At 43.2% G+C, this 12888-nt stretch overlaps 1 protein-coding gene and 1 non-coding gene across 2 annotated transcripts in view; both read right to left on the bottom strand.

Moving 5' to 3' along the window:
- Positions 1–12888, bottom strand: part of WDR48 (WD repeat domain 48) — a 49215-nt gene that overhangs the window by 7695 nt on the left and 28632 nt on the right. Inside the window, exons 9-14 of the mRNA XM_056129174.1 lie at positions 11405–11479; positions 9885–9987; positions 7132–7229; positions 3528–3635; positions 3123–3219; positions 2007–2102 (exon numbers count right to left, since the gene is read on the bottom strand). Coding sequence (XP_055985149.1) covers positions 2007–2102; positions 3123–3219; positions 3528–3635; positions 7132–7229; positions 9885–9987; positions 11405–11479 — 577 coding nt within the window. The remainder of the gene's footprint in view (positions 1–2006; positions 2103–3122; positions 3220–3527; positions 3636–7131; positions 7230–9884; positions 9988–11404; positions 11480–12888) is intronic.
- Positions 8773–8874, bottom strand: LOC130037947 (U6 spliceosomal RNA). Its single transcript, XR_008794530.1, has one exon. It is a non-coding gene; the product is annotated as a U6 spliceosomal RNA (small nuclear RNA).

The following is a 12888-nucleotide window of genomic DNA, read 5'->3' as shown; positions in this document are numbered from 1 at the left end:
ATGGCAGCTAGCAATATACCTCATGAAGGATAACATTTTTGAGGATTTTGATAAAAAGACATTGATGTTTGAGATTTGGAAAGTACAACATGCCCTGCCATTTGGCTAGAGGCAAGTCTAGGATGGTCAGTTATACATGGTTGTCTACTTTCGGGTGTAAAAACCAAATGCAGGAGAATTTGAGTGCGTTTTTATTTTAATGTCTAAAGACAGATACTAGTGAAGAATAAAATCCTCAGAGAAGCCCTGATCTCATTTTTATTGTCCTCTTTTAAGACTTTTGCTCCACCCAGCTTCCCTTATGACCTGGTCCCCGCTTCTGTTCCCCAGCACTTCCCTAGTGAAACTGGAGGATCTCCATGCTGGCAGCCACAGCCCTGTCAGGATTCTCCGGAGCACCTGGCGCCTCTCTCCAATCTCATGCTGAAGCGGAGTGCTCCTGGTCCTCCCGGTGACAGTCCCTGAAGGACAGGGCCCACGCCCACTTGGTTGCCACCAGTTCCTTTGAACTCTCCAAGCATGATCTCAACCCCTCCTGAGGTTAGCTGCTGGCACAGCTTGGGCGTGCCAGACCACCAGAGACAGCAGAATGGTGTCCTGAGCTCTGGCTGGAGCAGGTGGGCCTGCCTCATTTCTACCACACAGTTCACCGGCAGATCTGGAGCTGCTTCTGACTTCCTCTTCCCTTCTTCTAACTTGGGCTGATAGGGGTGGTGTTCTTCAATTAATTTTTATCATCTACCTGGGTCTCCATGGGCCTTGTCATGTTTCTGATACAAAACAAGGAGTTACGAACAAGAAATGGTATGTCTTTGGCTTCGTGGCCAATGACAAGCAGAGTCCACGTCACAATTTAGCTTTCCCAACCCTCTGTGGAGAGATCTTCCCACTGAGTTTCTCTGGCTCACAGTCCACCGAGTAACAGTGGGGGGCAAGAAAAGTCCATGTGGGTGGGGTCAGGACCCCCGTGTTCCCCAGGCACACCAGAAGAGTTGGCCTTCAGGAAAGCATGTAATCCTTGCCAACAAGATTCAAATTCTGAAGATCATCATGGGTCAAAGAGGCAGAGGGAGGTCTCTGGCAGGAGGTCATGACTTCGGACTATAGGAGAGTTGACAGTCTCCATCAGATACCTAGCAGACATCCTCAGCAGGTGGGACTCAAGGACTCTTCAGCCAGCTGCAGGTTACACATGGGCTTTGAAATGGTAAGTTCTAGGGGCTGGAGCGATAGTACAGTAGGTAGGACACTTGCCGAGCATGTGGCCCTCCTGGGTTGGATCCCCGGCACCCCATACAGTTAGTTCCCCAAGCACACAGCAGTGATCCCTGAGTGCAGGGCCAGAGGTAAGCCCTAAGTACCACCAGGTGCTCCCCAAAACCAATAAAAGAGGAAAAGAAAAATTTAAGTTTCCTCTACTTTCATTACATACACCCGGTCTAAAACCTACATTCAGAACATGTTCTCTGATGCCAAAGTAAGTCTCTAGTCACTGCTTATAGGGGTTATACCGGGTAGTGCTTGGGTGGTGGCCATATGCAGTGCTGGGACTCTAACCAGCGATGAGTCTGCAGCTGGGTGCTAATAAGCAAGAGCCTTAACCCCTGTACTATCTCTCCGGCCTAAACACAGCTTTCTGATTCAGCTCTGAAAATTCCAGCGGATCCATTTTCATGAATCTGAGGAGCATTTGTGGAAGAAACCAGCTAGGTTGCCCACTTCTAAGGACTCAGGTCACCTGAACAGGTAAGGCTGATGTCCTATCTTTAGCAGTTTCAGCAACTGGAAACCATCCTGTACTTTACTACCAACTGGAATGGATGTTCTTACTTTGGAATACAGAAGGAGGAAAACAACACAAATATCTAGTATGAAACAATTTAGCAAATGTGTAAAATATTTAACATAATAATCAGAGTAAAAAAAATACAGTATTTTAAACTTCTAAATGTTTTCCTTTTTTCCTGAATGATTTTTAATTACGTATCCAGAATAAAAGCACAAACCATGGTTTACTTCATTTTCTTCTTCATCCATGGGAGTCACATGCGTTCTAGGCCAATATTCTAAGAGTGCCTGCAGCAAAAGTCCTCCTAAATTTACTGCAGAAGAAATACAAAATAGTCACTAGTTTTAATCTAAAACAGAGAGCAAAACAGTTCGTTTCTACTTATTCTAGTGTTAGATTCTTTTTGTTTTGTTTTTTGGGGCCACAGCTGGCAAGGCTCAAGGGTTACTCTCAGTTCTACACTCAGGAAACACTCCTGGCAGTGCTTGAGGGGCCAGATGGGATGCCGAGGATTGAGCCTGGGTCACCAGGGCGAGCACTCTACCTGCTGTGCTCTCTTATTCCTCGACTGTTAGGTTCTTAATGCAATGCTAAAAAATGTTTAAAAGTCAGATATTTTTTGCTTTTTTTTTTTGGGTCACACCCGGCAACACACAGGGGTTACTCCTGGCTCTACACTCAGGAGTTATTCCTGGCGGTGCTCAGGGGAGCATATGGGATGCTGGGAATCGAACCCGGGTCGGCCGCGTGCAAGGCAAACGCCCTACCCGCTGTGCTATCTCTCCAGCCCTAAAAGTCAGATTTTTGAGGTCTTGCCAAATCTGTTTAAAAAAACTGAGGTGGTGAGGATGTTTGGGCTCTACCTGGTAAAATTTACTGAAAAATATTGATTCAGTTCTTTTTGGGAGCGGGAGGGAGTATGGGGACGAGGAGGGGACATGTTCACATCTGGTGGTACGTGGGTCATTCCTTTGGAGACCACGTGGTGCTGGGGCTCTTGCATGCAAAGTGGCACTCCAGCCCTTGGAGCCACCTCCCCGGCACTGTCTTAGAATGCTTAAACAGTGATACCATGGAGTAAAGAGATATTCCATTTGGTTGTCTTCTTTCAAAAACAAATAAAACCAGGAACTATCTACTTTAAAAAGGCTACTCCCATACGAATCGCTGCTACTGTCCTCATATATGTATCTGACATCTGTCTGCTACATTCTTAGAATACTGACTGGCGATGTGACCAGTGAAACACAATGGTCTCTATAAAGATGAGTCTACACAGCAGCACAGACCTACTTCTGGAAGGGGGACAGGAAGGAGGGGCATGGAAACTCACATTTTGGATCTGAGCCATCAGGGCTGCTGAAGCCAGCATCTTTTGCAGAAACCCAAGCAGCAAAGCAATCACTCTCGTCCAAAGTAATAGTCAACATCTGTCAAGAAGAAACAGCAGTGAAGTCTGCCGCATGAGTAAATTCCCCAAGTCCTTCTTTATATGGACTCTTTGGCTAAGGCACCAAGGACTCCGCCACATGTGTTTTGTATGATTTAATGCAACTCAACTCAATTAATGGATGACTAAGAGGCATTAAAACTGGATTTTACAATGATCAAAGTAAAAAAATTATTTTCTTTCATAGCTTTGAAACACCAGACTCACAGATACCGATCATTCACTCTGAATGGGGCTACAGGAGGACACTCCAAATACACCAAACTACACAAATAACTTCTAACTTACCCCCGTTTTTAAGTCTACTGAGAACCAATTTGGCACATACACCATCTTAAATCTTTTCTTAATCTCATCTTCAAAATCCACTTTTCCCAGATCTTCAACTTTACAGGCCTATATGTAAGAAAGATATTGTAACAATTATTCAACTTAAGTACTGAATTAATTTTATTCTGACTCCGCTATTTAAAATTTTATGTATGTTCACATTTGTCTCATAAAATGGAGACAACTGTATTAAAAAAAGTGGTCAAATAATTTTACCTCAAAGCATTTACCTTTACATAATTGTTATTGAACTTTTAAATTAGAAAACCTCAAATAATCCTTTTACTGAAGTCAGTAATTTAATTTTGCTGATATTGACTTAATGTGCCACCACACTTTAGCTAAAAGAATGTCACAATTTTCTAGGAACAAGTAATAGTTACTGATCACCTTAGGAGAATTTCAAGCTACTGTCTGAGATAACAGTTATAATCTGGGTTGCAATTTTATCTTTCTTGGCCATTACAACCCTTTCCTTATTTTCTTTTTCCTTAAACATGCATACTTCTCAAACTGTGTCCTGAGCTTCTAGGATGGCATGGAGTCCTTCCAAACCACAAGGGGTTCTGGGGACTCTGGCCCCAATCTTGATTTCTTGCTTTCATCCTGAACATCATCAATAGAAATAACACACAGGGCATACTGATCTTGCAAATCTTTGATAATATTCCTACTACAACTGTACTGTCTCCAACTTCAACTGAATTACGTTTCTTCTGTTTCCAAAGTCAGGTCCCCACAAACATCTTGCTGAATCTTCACTCTCCTCCTATCTCTGACCGCACCTCCTCCCTTCCTCACTACCTCACTACACCCAGTCTGATCGCAATTCATAAAAAAGAGAAGCCGAAACTAAATCCCGTTACCTGTTTGCAACTATTCCTTCTGGTACAAAGAAAAAGGCACCCTTCTTGCTGTACACTTTATCCTTTCACCTCTCTTTTCTTGGAGACCCGTCACCATTCTGCCATCTTGTGTTTCTACTGGCTTCTCTCTCAGAAAAGATTCCAAACAAGATTCCAAACTCCAAAACAAAACCTTCCCTGGATCTCCTTATTCCTGAATCTTCTACAGCTTTTGACTCTTCCTGTCCACTTCACTCAAGTCTCATCAAAGACCATCTCACTGAAATTCTGTTTCTTTATCTTAGTCACTAGCTTGCTCACTCCACCTAGCTTTTAGCCCTAAGACTCTCTAAGACTCTCTAGCTTTTAGCCCTAAGACTCCATGAATGGAGTCCCTGGACACCATTCATTTTATTGGTTTAAATGCATGGGAGCATGACATTTATCTTACATAAACTCCCAGGAAGCCAACAATGCTAACTGTAAGCTTCTTCCTGTAATGCTCAAATTTTTTTTTTTTTTTAGCTGTCACTGGCTTTTGGTTTTACACACTTCTGTAGCTTCCTCTTGGTCTAACAACCCTAAAAGGGTGATGCCTTGGTTCTTGGTTTCATCCATGATCAGATGGCTTCTGAATCTATTACTCCTGGCTACTCTTTCATTTGTGCTTAGAATACAGTTACCTGCTCAGTGGACAGCTCTTCCCAGAGAGCCCGCATAAACTCAAATTCATTGTCTTTCTCAGCAAGTTTCTTTTTCTCAGCAACTCCTTCATATCCACTCACCAAACTGTCATTCAGAAACCTAAAACTTATCTCCGTCCCTTCCTCTCCCTTTTATTCCAACAGATGTCAAAGGAATACTGTCACTGTACCCTATGCTTCCTGCAGTCTCTAATTTTATCCACTGTCTTTTTTGTCAGTTTATTTTTTCCCCACTCTCCACCCTAGTGTTCCACCAATGAATATCTGATGCTTCGTGTGTATTCTTAGTAAAACAGCCTATCATGCTGACCACTATGATAAAAAAAATACTTGAGTATCACCTCAACAACTTGAGATAGGTGCCGACTACATTGTAGGAATTTAGAGATCTTGTGAAGTTCATGACTTGGCTAACTACGGGAGGACCAGAAAGCAGCTCTGTCCTACACTGACCCTTTTGCTCCTAAACGCTCCTCAAAGCTCTACTTCTGTTAATCTGCAATGTCTATTGCACCTGATCTCAATCTCACTTCAAGGTATAGTGTTTGGCTGGATATGGCAATCTGCCAAGGATACAAAAATGGGGATTACGGTGAATACCAGCTCAGTGCCCGTCTAAATGGAACTGCCTCTGATCCAGACACTCTGCTCCACTACAGCTTCAGCTAATTAGACCAAGAGCAACCATTAGGTGTACGGGCAGAGAGTCAGCAACTCTGAGAAACTAACTAGCTTGCTTAGATCTGGTGGCTACTCTGCAGTGCATCAGGTGTTAGCATGAGGGTAAGACAAGCCACAGAGAAAGGAAAGGGCCTACCAGGCTCCTCAGGACCCTTCTGTAAAATAAAGTGAGGTTCTAGTTCCCAGAAGAGTCCAAGTCTATTGCAGAGAGAAACCAACTGTCTCCGTTCACACCTCTGGTTCTGAAACCACGTGACCCCTGCATAGCTACCCCAGAGGAGAACAGTATTAGTGAGGTCAAGGCTCCTACTGCCAAGAGAAACCCATTCATCTCATTTCTTAGACCTAGAAGTACACTTAAGTAGATCTCTTTTCCTTATAGTTAAGTGTTTTGTTTCTAACCAAGGCACCAGATCTTCTCAATTCATTTTTATTCATAATATGCCCAACATCTGCCTTTTCCTTTAGACCCGATTCATTATGTTTAAGACAAGTACTGTGGAGTTCATGTCCAATTCAATCAGCTTAATCAATGGCTGAATAAATAGCAGTACTCCTACATTAAAAAAAAAAAAGAAAAAAGCTAAGTATCTTTCAGTTACACTCAAGACTACTCCTTTGAACACAGGCATTCCCTGCTCTAAAACTACCTTAGGCTATACCAGAGAGATGCCAATCCTGGGGGCTGTGATTCAAGACTGTTTCTCAGAATCTCTTCTTTCATCCTCAATCCCTGCAACTCTTCCTTGGACTTACCTGAGTCTCCCATTAAACAAAACCATCTATTTTGCCCTGAACAAACCACGTTAGCTTTTCTTTTCTTTGCTTCTGTCATTCATCTTTTCTTCCTAAAATTCCCTGTATTCATCTACTAGAATTCTTATGAAATGACTGTTCCACCACAAAGCTTTCCTGATTTGTTGAGCTGTGAGCAAACACCCTTGCTCATAAGCTACGCCATGATTTCTTATCCTCTAGCTATATAACTTTTGTTTTGCTTTGTTCTGGGGCCAGACCTGGCAATGCTCTGGGCTTACTCCTGGCTCTGCACTAAGGAATCATCACCTGGCAGGCTTGGGGGATCATTTGGGGTGGTGGAGATTGAACCCAGGTCAGCTGTGTGCAAGGCAAATTACCTATTTGCTGTACTATCTCTCTGACCCCTAGTTCTATGTATTAACTAGGTTAGTGCTCAACCACTAAGATATACATACCCTCAGACCCTTAATTTATGTATTTTTATCTTGATTATCAAATGTAATAACATTCAATACAAATAAAGGGGGATTTATAATCTAATAACCTATAGCTTAACATAAAAAAGGTACTCACCTTTAATACATCCCAAAATGCCACGTTATTGTTGGTATCTTTGGTTAATATATGTCTCTTATCATTGAGAATGTGGCATTGAATAATACTAGCACCCCCTAAGGAAAAAAATCCACATAATTAGAAAATTATATGTCGACACTGATGGTATAGCAATAACTGTTGGCTAGCAAGTAACAGAGCAAAACTGTATTTGTTACAAGAAGGAAGGAAACAAATCAATGATGCATAATTCTATCTGTAGTAACTTAAGACCAAAAAAAAGAAAAAATCTGATTTTACTAACAGATTATAGATGAAAAGATTCCACATTTCAATGGAATGCTTGTGGAAAAGTGTGGAGGGCAACAATATTATCCAAAGGGTAAAGTCCCAATGATAAAGGAAAAGAGTCTCATCTCTCAGTGCTGTTTTCTGCCTATCCTTCCTCTGTATTATACCTCCCGAATGGATATTCTAGTCTAAAGGTAATAGCAAGATGGATGTCCATGAACTACAGATGAATGCACCATTCAGTACTTGCATTCCGAACTCTGACATCACAGTCAGAGTTGTCATTTCCAGCTGTGGAATGGAGGAGCTTGAGGTTGAGCTCTGACCTTTAAATATTAAATACAAGTATTTTACAAAGTGGCTGTAGCTTTACCCTGACCATCGGTATACTGGGTGATGCTGGGTAACATAGACTAATTAAAGGAAGTCTACGTTAAAGTAACTAAATATTATTATTAATGATAATAATTGTGGGGATCAAACTCAGGGCCTCACACACACAAATTTTGCAAGTGTTTTATCAAAGCTACATCCTCAGCAAAACAGCACATTTTACTCTTCTGCTAAGGTCTTCCAATTAAGTTTTTAAAATATATATATATATATATTGCTTTTTGGGTCACACCCAGCAATGCACAGGGGCTACTCCTGGTTCATACACTCAGGAATTACTCCTGGCCGTGCTCGGGGGACCAGATGGAATGCTGGGAATCAAACCTGGGTCAGGCCATGTGCAAGGCAAACACCCTACCTGCTGTGCTATCACTCCAGCCCCAAGTTTTTAAAATAATTTTACCTACCATACTCTTCAGTTCTACCAATTCTGATTAGTTTTTTTCACTTCTGATCTCATACTTTCTTGTTTCTGTTTTGTTCTGTTTTGCTTTTAGGTCATACCTAGTAGTGTTCAGAGGTTATTCCTGGCTCTGAGCTCAGGAATCATCTGTTTGGGGGACCATATGTGGTGCTGAGGATCAAATCTGAGTCAGCCACATGCAAGACAAGTACTCTGTCCACTGTACTATCTCTCTGGCCCCACTTTCTTATTTCTTTTTCTTTTTTTTGTTTCGGTTGAACTATACCAGGTGGTGCTCAGGGACTACCCTTCGCTGTAAGCTCAGGGATCACACCTGATGGTGCTGAGGGGATCGTATGTGAAGCTGGGAATCAAAGCTGGGTCGGCCACATGCAAGGTAAGTACCCTACCCTTTGTATTCTTGCTCCGTCCACTCCAATCCCACTTTCTTATCTGTCTGTACTATTGTTTCTGTGAGCTCATTAAACACTCTCATCATGGTATCTCTATGCAATCATTATGTGAGTGGTTACAAAGCTGCTTGGCATCAGCAGAGCCTTCTGAGCTACCTTAAAAATATGAATAGCGTCATAAATTTATGTGTCATACTTCTAGAAGGGCATGCTAATCTTTTGTTGTTCCCATCTTAGCATATATACTGCTGAAGCAATTATTAAATAGCACTTTTTAAAAAAATTTTTTTGGGTCACACCCGGCGATGCACAGGGGTTAGTCCTGGCTCATGCACTCAGGAATTACTCCTGGCAGTGCTCAGGGGACCATATGGGATGCTGGGAATCGAACCTGGGTTGGTCATGTGCAAAGTCGACACCCTACCCATTGTGCTATAGCTCCAGCCCCTTAATAGCACTTTAAAAACAAGGTTTTCTTTTATTAAAAATAAACCATATTACTGGGGCTAAAGAGACAGTAACCAAAGGGTTACAATCTTGCCTTGCACGCAGCCAACCCCTGGCATCACGTATGTCCCCTGAGGACTGTCAGAAATGACTCAAGAGTACAGGACCAGGTGAAGCCCTGAATACGGTGAGATGTGGCTCTCCCCCCAAAACTAACAAAAGTAAAACAGGGTAGGGGCAGAGAGAGCAAGGGAGAGCGAGAGACAGAGCGAGCGAGGGAGAGACAGAGTGTGTGTGTGTGTGTGTGTGTGTGAGAGAGAGAGAGAGACAGAGAGAGAGACAGAGCGAGCGAGCGATCAGCAGGATGTATATATGCAAAGCATGCAGGAGGCCCAGATTTGGTCCTTGTCACTGCACAGTCCACTAAGCCTTGCCCAGAGCAACCCTAAGCACACAGCTGGGAATTGCCCCTGAGCTCTGTCCAGTGTGGCCCTTCTAAACCCAAACAAACAAAACACCCAATACCAATATATTACTAATTATGTTAAAATCAAAATTATATTTAAAGGACGGTCAATTCCTTCTTTGGTTAGTTTCTCACTCTTTCTTTTCCCCAGAAAAGGGCTTACTCCAGGCTCTATGCTCAGGGTTCACTCCTGGTGATGCTCCAGGGACCATATGGGATGCCGAGAATTGAACCCAGGTCAGTCATGTTGTAGGAGGGAAGTGGTCTGCCCACTGTACTATCTCTCCAGCCCGCAAGTCTCTAAGAAACTATAATTAGTACAGTAGAAAGTATAATACCTTCCAAGTTCCATACTCACCTTTGATAACCTGGTCAGGCTGGGTACAAAGGGGTGTTATAGGATTTGTACAGTCATTGTCATAATCTCCAGAGGCTCTAAAATTATGAATTCCTTTCAGTGTCTAAAGGGACAAAATCATTTAATAATTTTATGGTTTATAAGCTTTGCAAATCTTTTTAAAGTGGCAAGAAAAAAAAAGAACAAATGAGAAAAACCAAACAGTAACATCAACCAAAAGTATTTGTCATACAATGGTCAAAGGTATCGGGCACATTGAAAAGGTGAGGCAACTGTGTGCATTAAAACCATAACCGCCAGCACTAGTGTAAGCATGTGACTCATATGATAATAATTAAACCAAAAACAAAAGAGTTGCTAAGAAGGCAGAGAGGGGGGATGGGAGGGACCCTGGGATCTAGATGGAGGGATGCCACACTGGTGTAGGTTTGTAGGGTTGGAACAGTACACGTGAAAGTGTATTATTAACAATATTGTAAATTATGGAGCCTAGATAAAAACTGAAAATGCTTGTTACAATGTATGATTATCAACCATGAACCAAAAAATTAAATAAGGGAATTCTTGTCCATTTGGTAACTCTTCCTGGTAAAGTTATGCTGATCTCAAATCGGCACCCAAAAATATAAACAAGCCATATAACATTTTGTACAAGGCAGAGAACACCTGCATTTAAACAGGATAAATGCAAATAATTCTGTTCTGTTTTCCACAAATACACCAGTGAGAAAGAACTTTTAAATTACTGATTTAAGATTTCAGAACCACCAGTAATTCTGCATGTTTGTTTTTTCCCTGAGTGCAAGACAACTGAGCCCTGTGCTCTCATCGTGAGGTGCGCGCTCTACTGCAGAGCCAGCTCGCACGCCCCGCCCGAGAACCACGAGGCCTTTGCATGACTTCTCTCTGCTTACCCTTTACTTCTTTTTTCTTGTGCCACACCCGGCTGTGCTCAGGGCCAACTAGCTCTGTGCTCAGGAATCACTCCGGGTAGTGCTTGGGGGACCACATGCGGTGTTGGCGACAGAACCTGGGTCAATCACATGCAAGGCAAGAGCCCTGCTGCCGTACTGTCTTTTGGCTCCTACCCTCTGCTTCCAGCCCTCTACTTTCCCCTAAGAAGAAAAGGGTCATAATATGAAAGCAAAACTGACTACTTTGGGTTTAGACAAACAGGATCCTAATGATTTTTCCTGCGGTGTAGATAGGTGGGCTGCCAATTTCCACTTCGCAAGGTCAGAAACTAGTTATATTTACATCTCGCAACAGTGCCCACTTGAAGCACATTAAATGTGTTTTTTGGCTGCTGAAAAAAAAAGGGTCAGAGCCTTGTTTTGACTATTACCCTAATTTTAATACAGTTCTTAGGGTCACAGCTGCACTCAGAGGGATCTTAGGGATCAGCCTGTCCAAAAGCACGAGAGTCATGGTCACACTGAGGCTTTACTAGTGCTCTGCCAGCTCTGTGGTAACAAACCACATGTTCACGAGACTTTCCTGGGGGACAGTGGCTCACTTACCCATTTATTTACTGTCGACTTAGTTGTTGCAACCCAGATTGCAGGAGGTGGGTCAGCTGATCTATCAAGCTCCATCTGAGAACAAAGCACAGACATCCTGTTTGTGGAGGTTCATTCCTTTGAAGTGTCAGGATCGGCTAGCTATACACATGAAGCATCAAGTCGAGTGCTGAGAGCCCTCAGCTGTGGGGTCTTGGAGACAAGGAACCCTAGTACTGCAGGATCTCAGGTCAGCAAGGATCCTCAGAGCTAAGTTCCTGTGGTCTTTTTCTCCACTGCCAAGAGAGCCCTGGCAGGTGCAGGACTTACATCTCCTCATGCCCGCCGTCTCCCATCTGCCTATAAGAATCCAGCGTCACTGTCCTGCTGCTCTAAAGGACTGATGGTGGTGTTCACTAGGGAGCACCGACTGTTTCAAAGATACTCAACCCTTTGCTGGAGCTCTTGGGGGCCCCGGGAGCACTCTCGATGGTCCCTCTGATTCCCTTCCCTTTGGAAGCCCTTCCTTCGCCTGTGATCTGGGTTTCAGATGGCCCTTAAGTGTTACAGACATTGGATATGTACAGTTGTTTCTTGTTTTCTTTTTGTTTTTTATCAGACAATTTCTGAAAAAAGAGCTAGGCTGTCTTTATGACTCTATAAAATCTGAAAATTTACTCACTATTGCTTTAAAATGCAACTCCATCATTCCCCTTGTATATCTTGTCATATGTGACTGATCGAATTTCAGTTGAAGTTTCTCTTTTAGTCTTTTTTTTTCTTTTTGGGTCACACCGGGCGATGCTCAGGGGTTACTCCTGGCTCAAGCACTCAGGAATAGTCCTGGCTGTGCTCGGGGGACCATATGGGATGCTGGGAATCGAACCCGGGTCGGCCATGTTGGCTGCATGCAAGGCAAACGCCCTACACACTGTGCTATTGCTCCAGGCCCCGCTCTTTTATTCTTATTAAAGAATTTTTTTAAAATTTTAATGAGGGAGGGGGAGAGGTACATCCAGCAATGTTTCGCAGCTGGCTACTCCTGACAGTGCTTGGGGGACCAGAGTGGTGCTAGAGACAAAACGAGGGTCAGCTGCTTGCAATGCAAGAGTCTAGCTATTTCTTGGTACTGCCTCTCTGGCGCCCAGGTTTCTCCGTTAACAGCATGGAGCAGCCTTTCCCCCACACTCCTGCTGCCGAGGATCAGGATGGATTTCAGCAGGAAGGACTTGCAGAAGGTCCTGTCCTGCCTCATGAGGCAGTGGACATACCTATGCCTTGCTGCCTGCTCACAGAAACCTACAGGGAAGTTGACTAGCTCAACAGCGATGTGAGTAACTCAACTGGGATCCGTCCACCCGAGGGCCAAACACCCCTGAGAAAGTCACACTTCCTTCCACAGACCATGAGAAATGGCAAACATCCTTTGTGTGACGCCATGGTTAATTCATGTCTAATGCAGACTTTGCTAACACATGATAGAACGTTAACTATAAAACTGAAAC

This window comes from Sorex fumeus, unplaced genomic scaffold, assembly GCF_029834395.1.
Source record: "Sorex fumeus unplaced genomic scaffold, SorFum_2.1 ptg000072l, whole genome shotgun sequence".
NCBI classification, from domain to species: domain Eukaryota; kingdom Metazoa; phylum Chordata; class Mammalia; order Eulipotyphla; family Soricidae; genus Sorex; species Sorex fumeus.
Note: the sequence above shows the minus strand (reverse complement) of the source record. Positions and strands in the feature narration are given on the sequence as shown.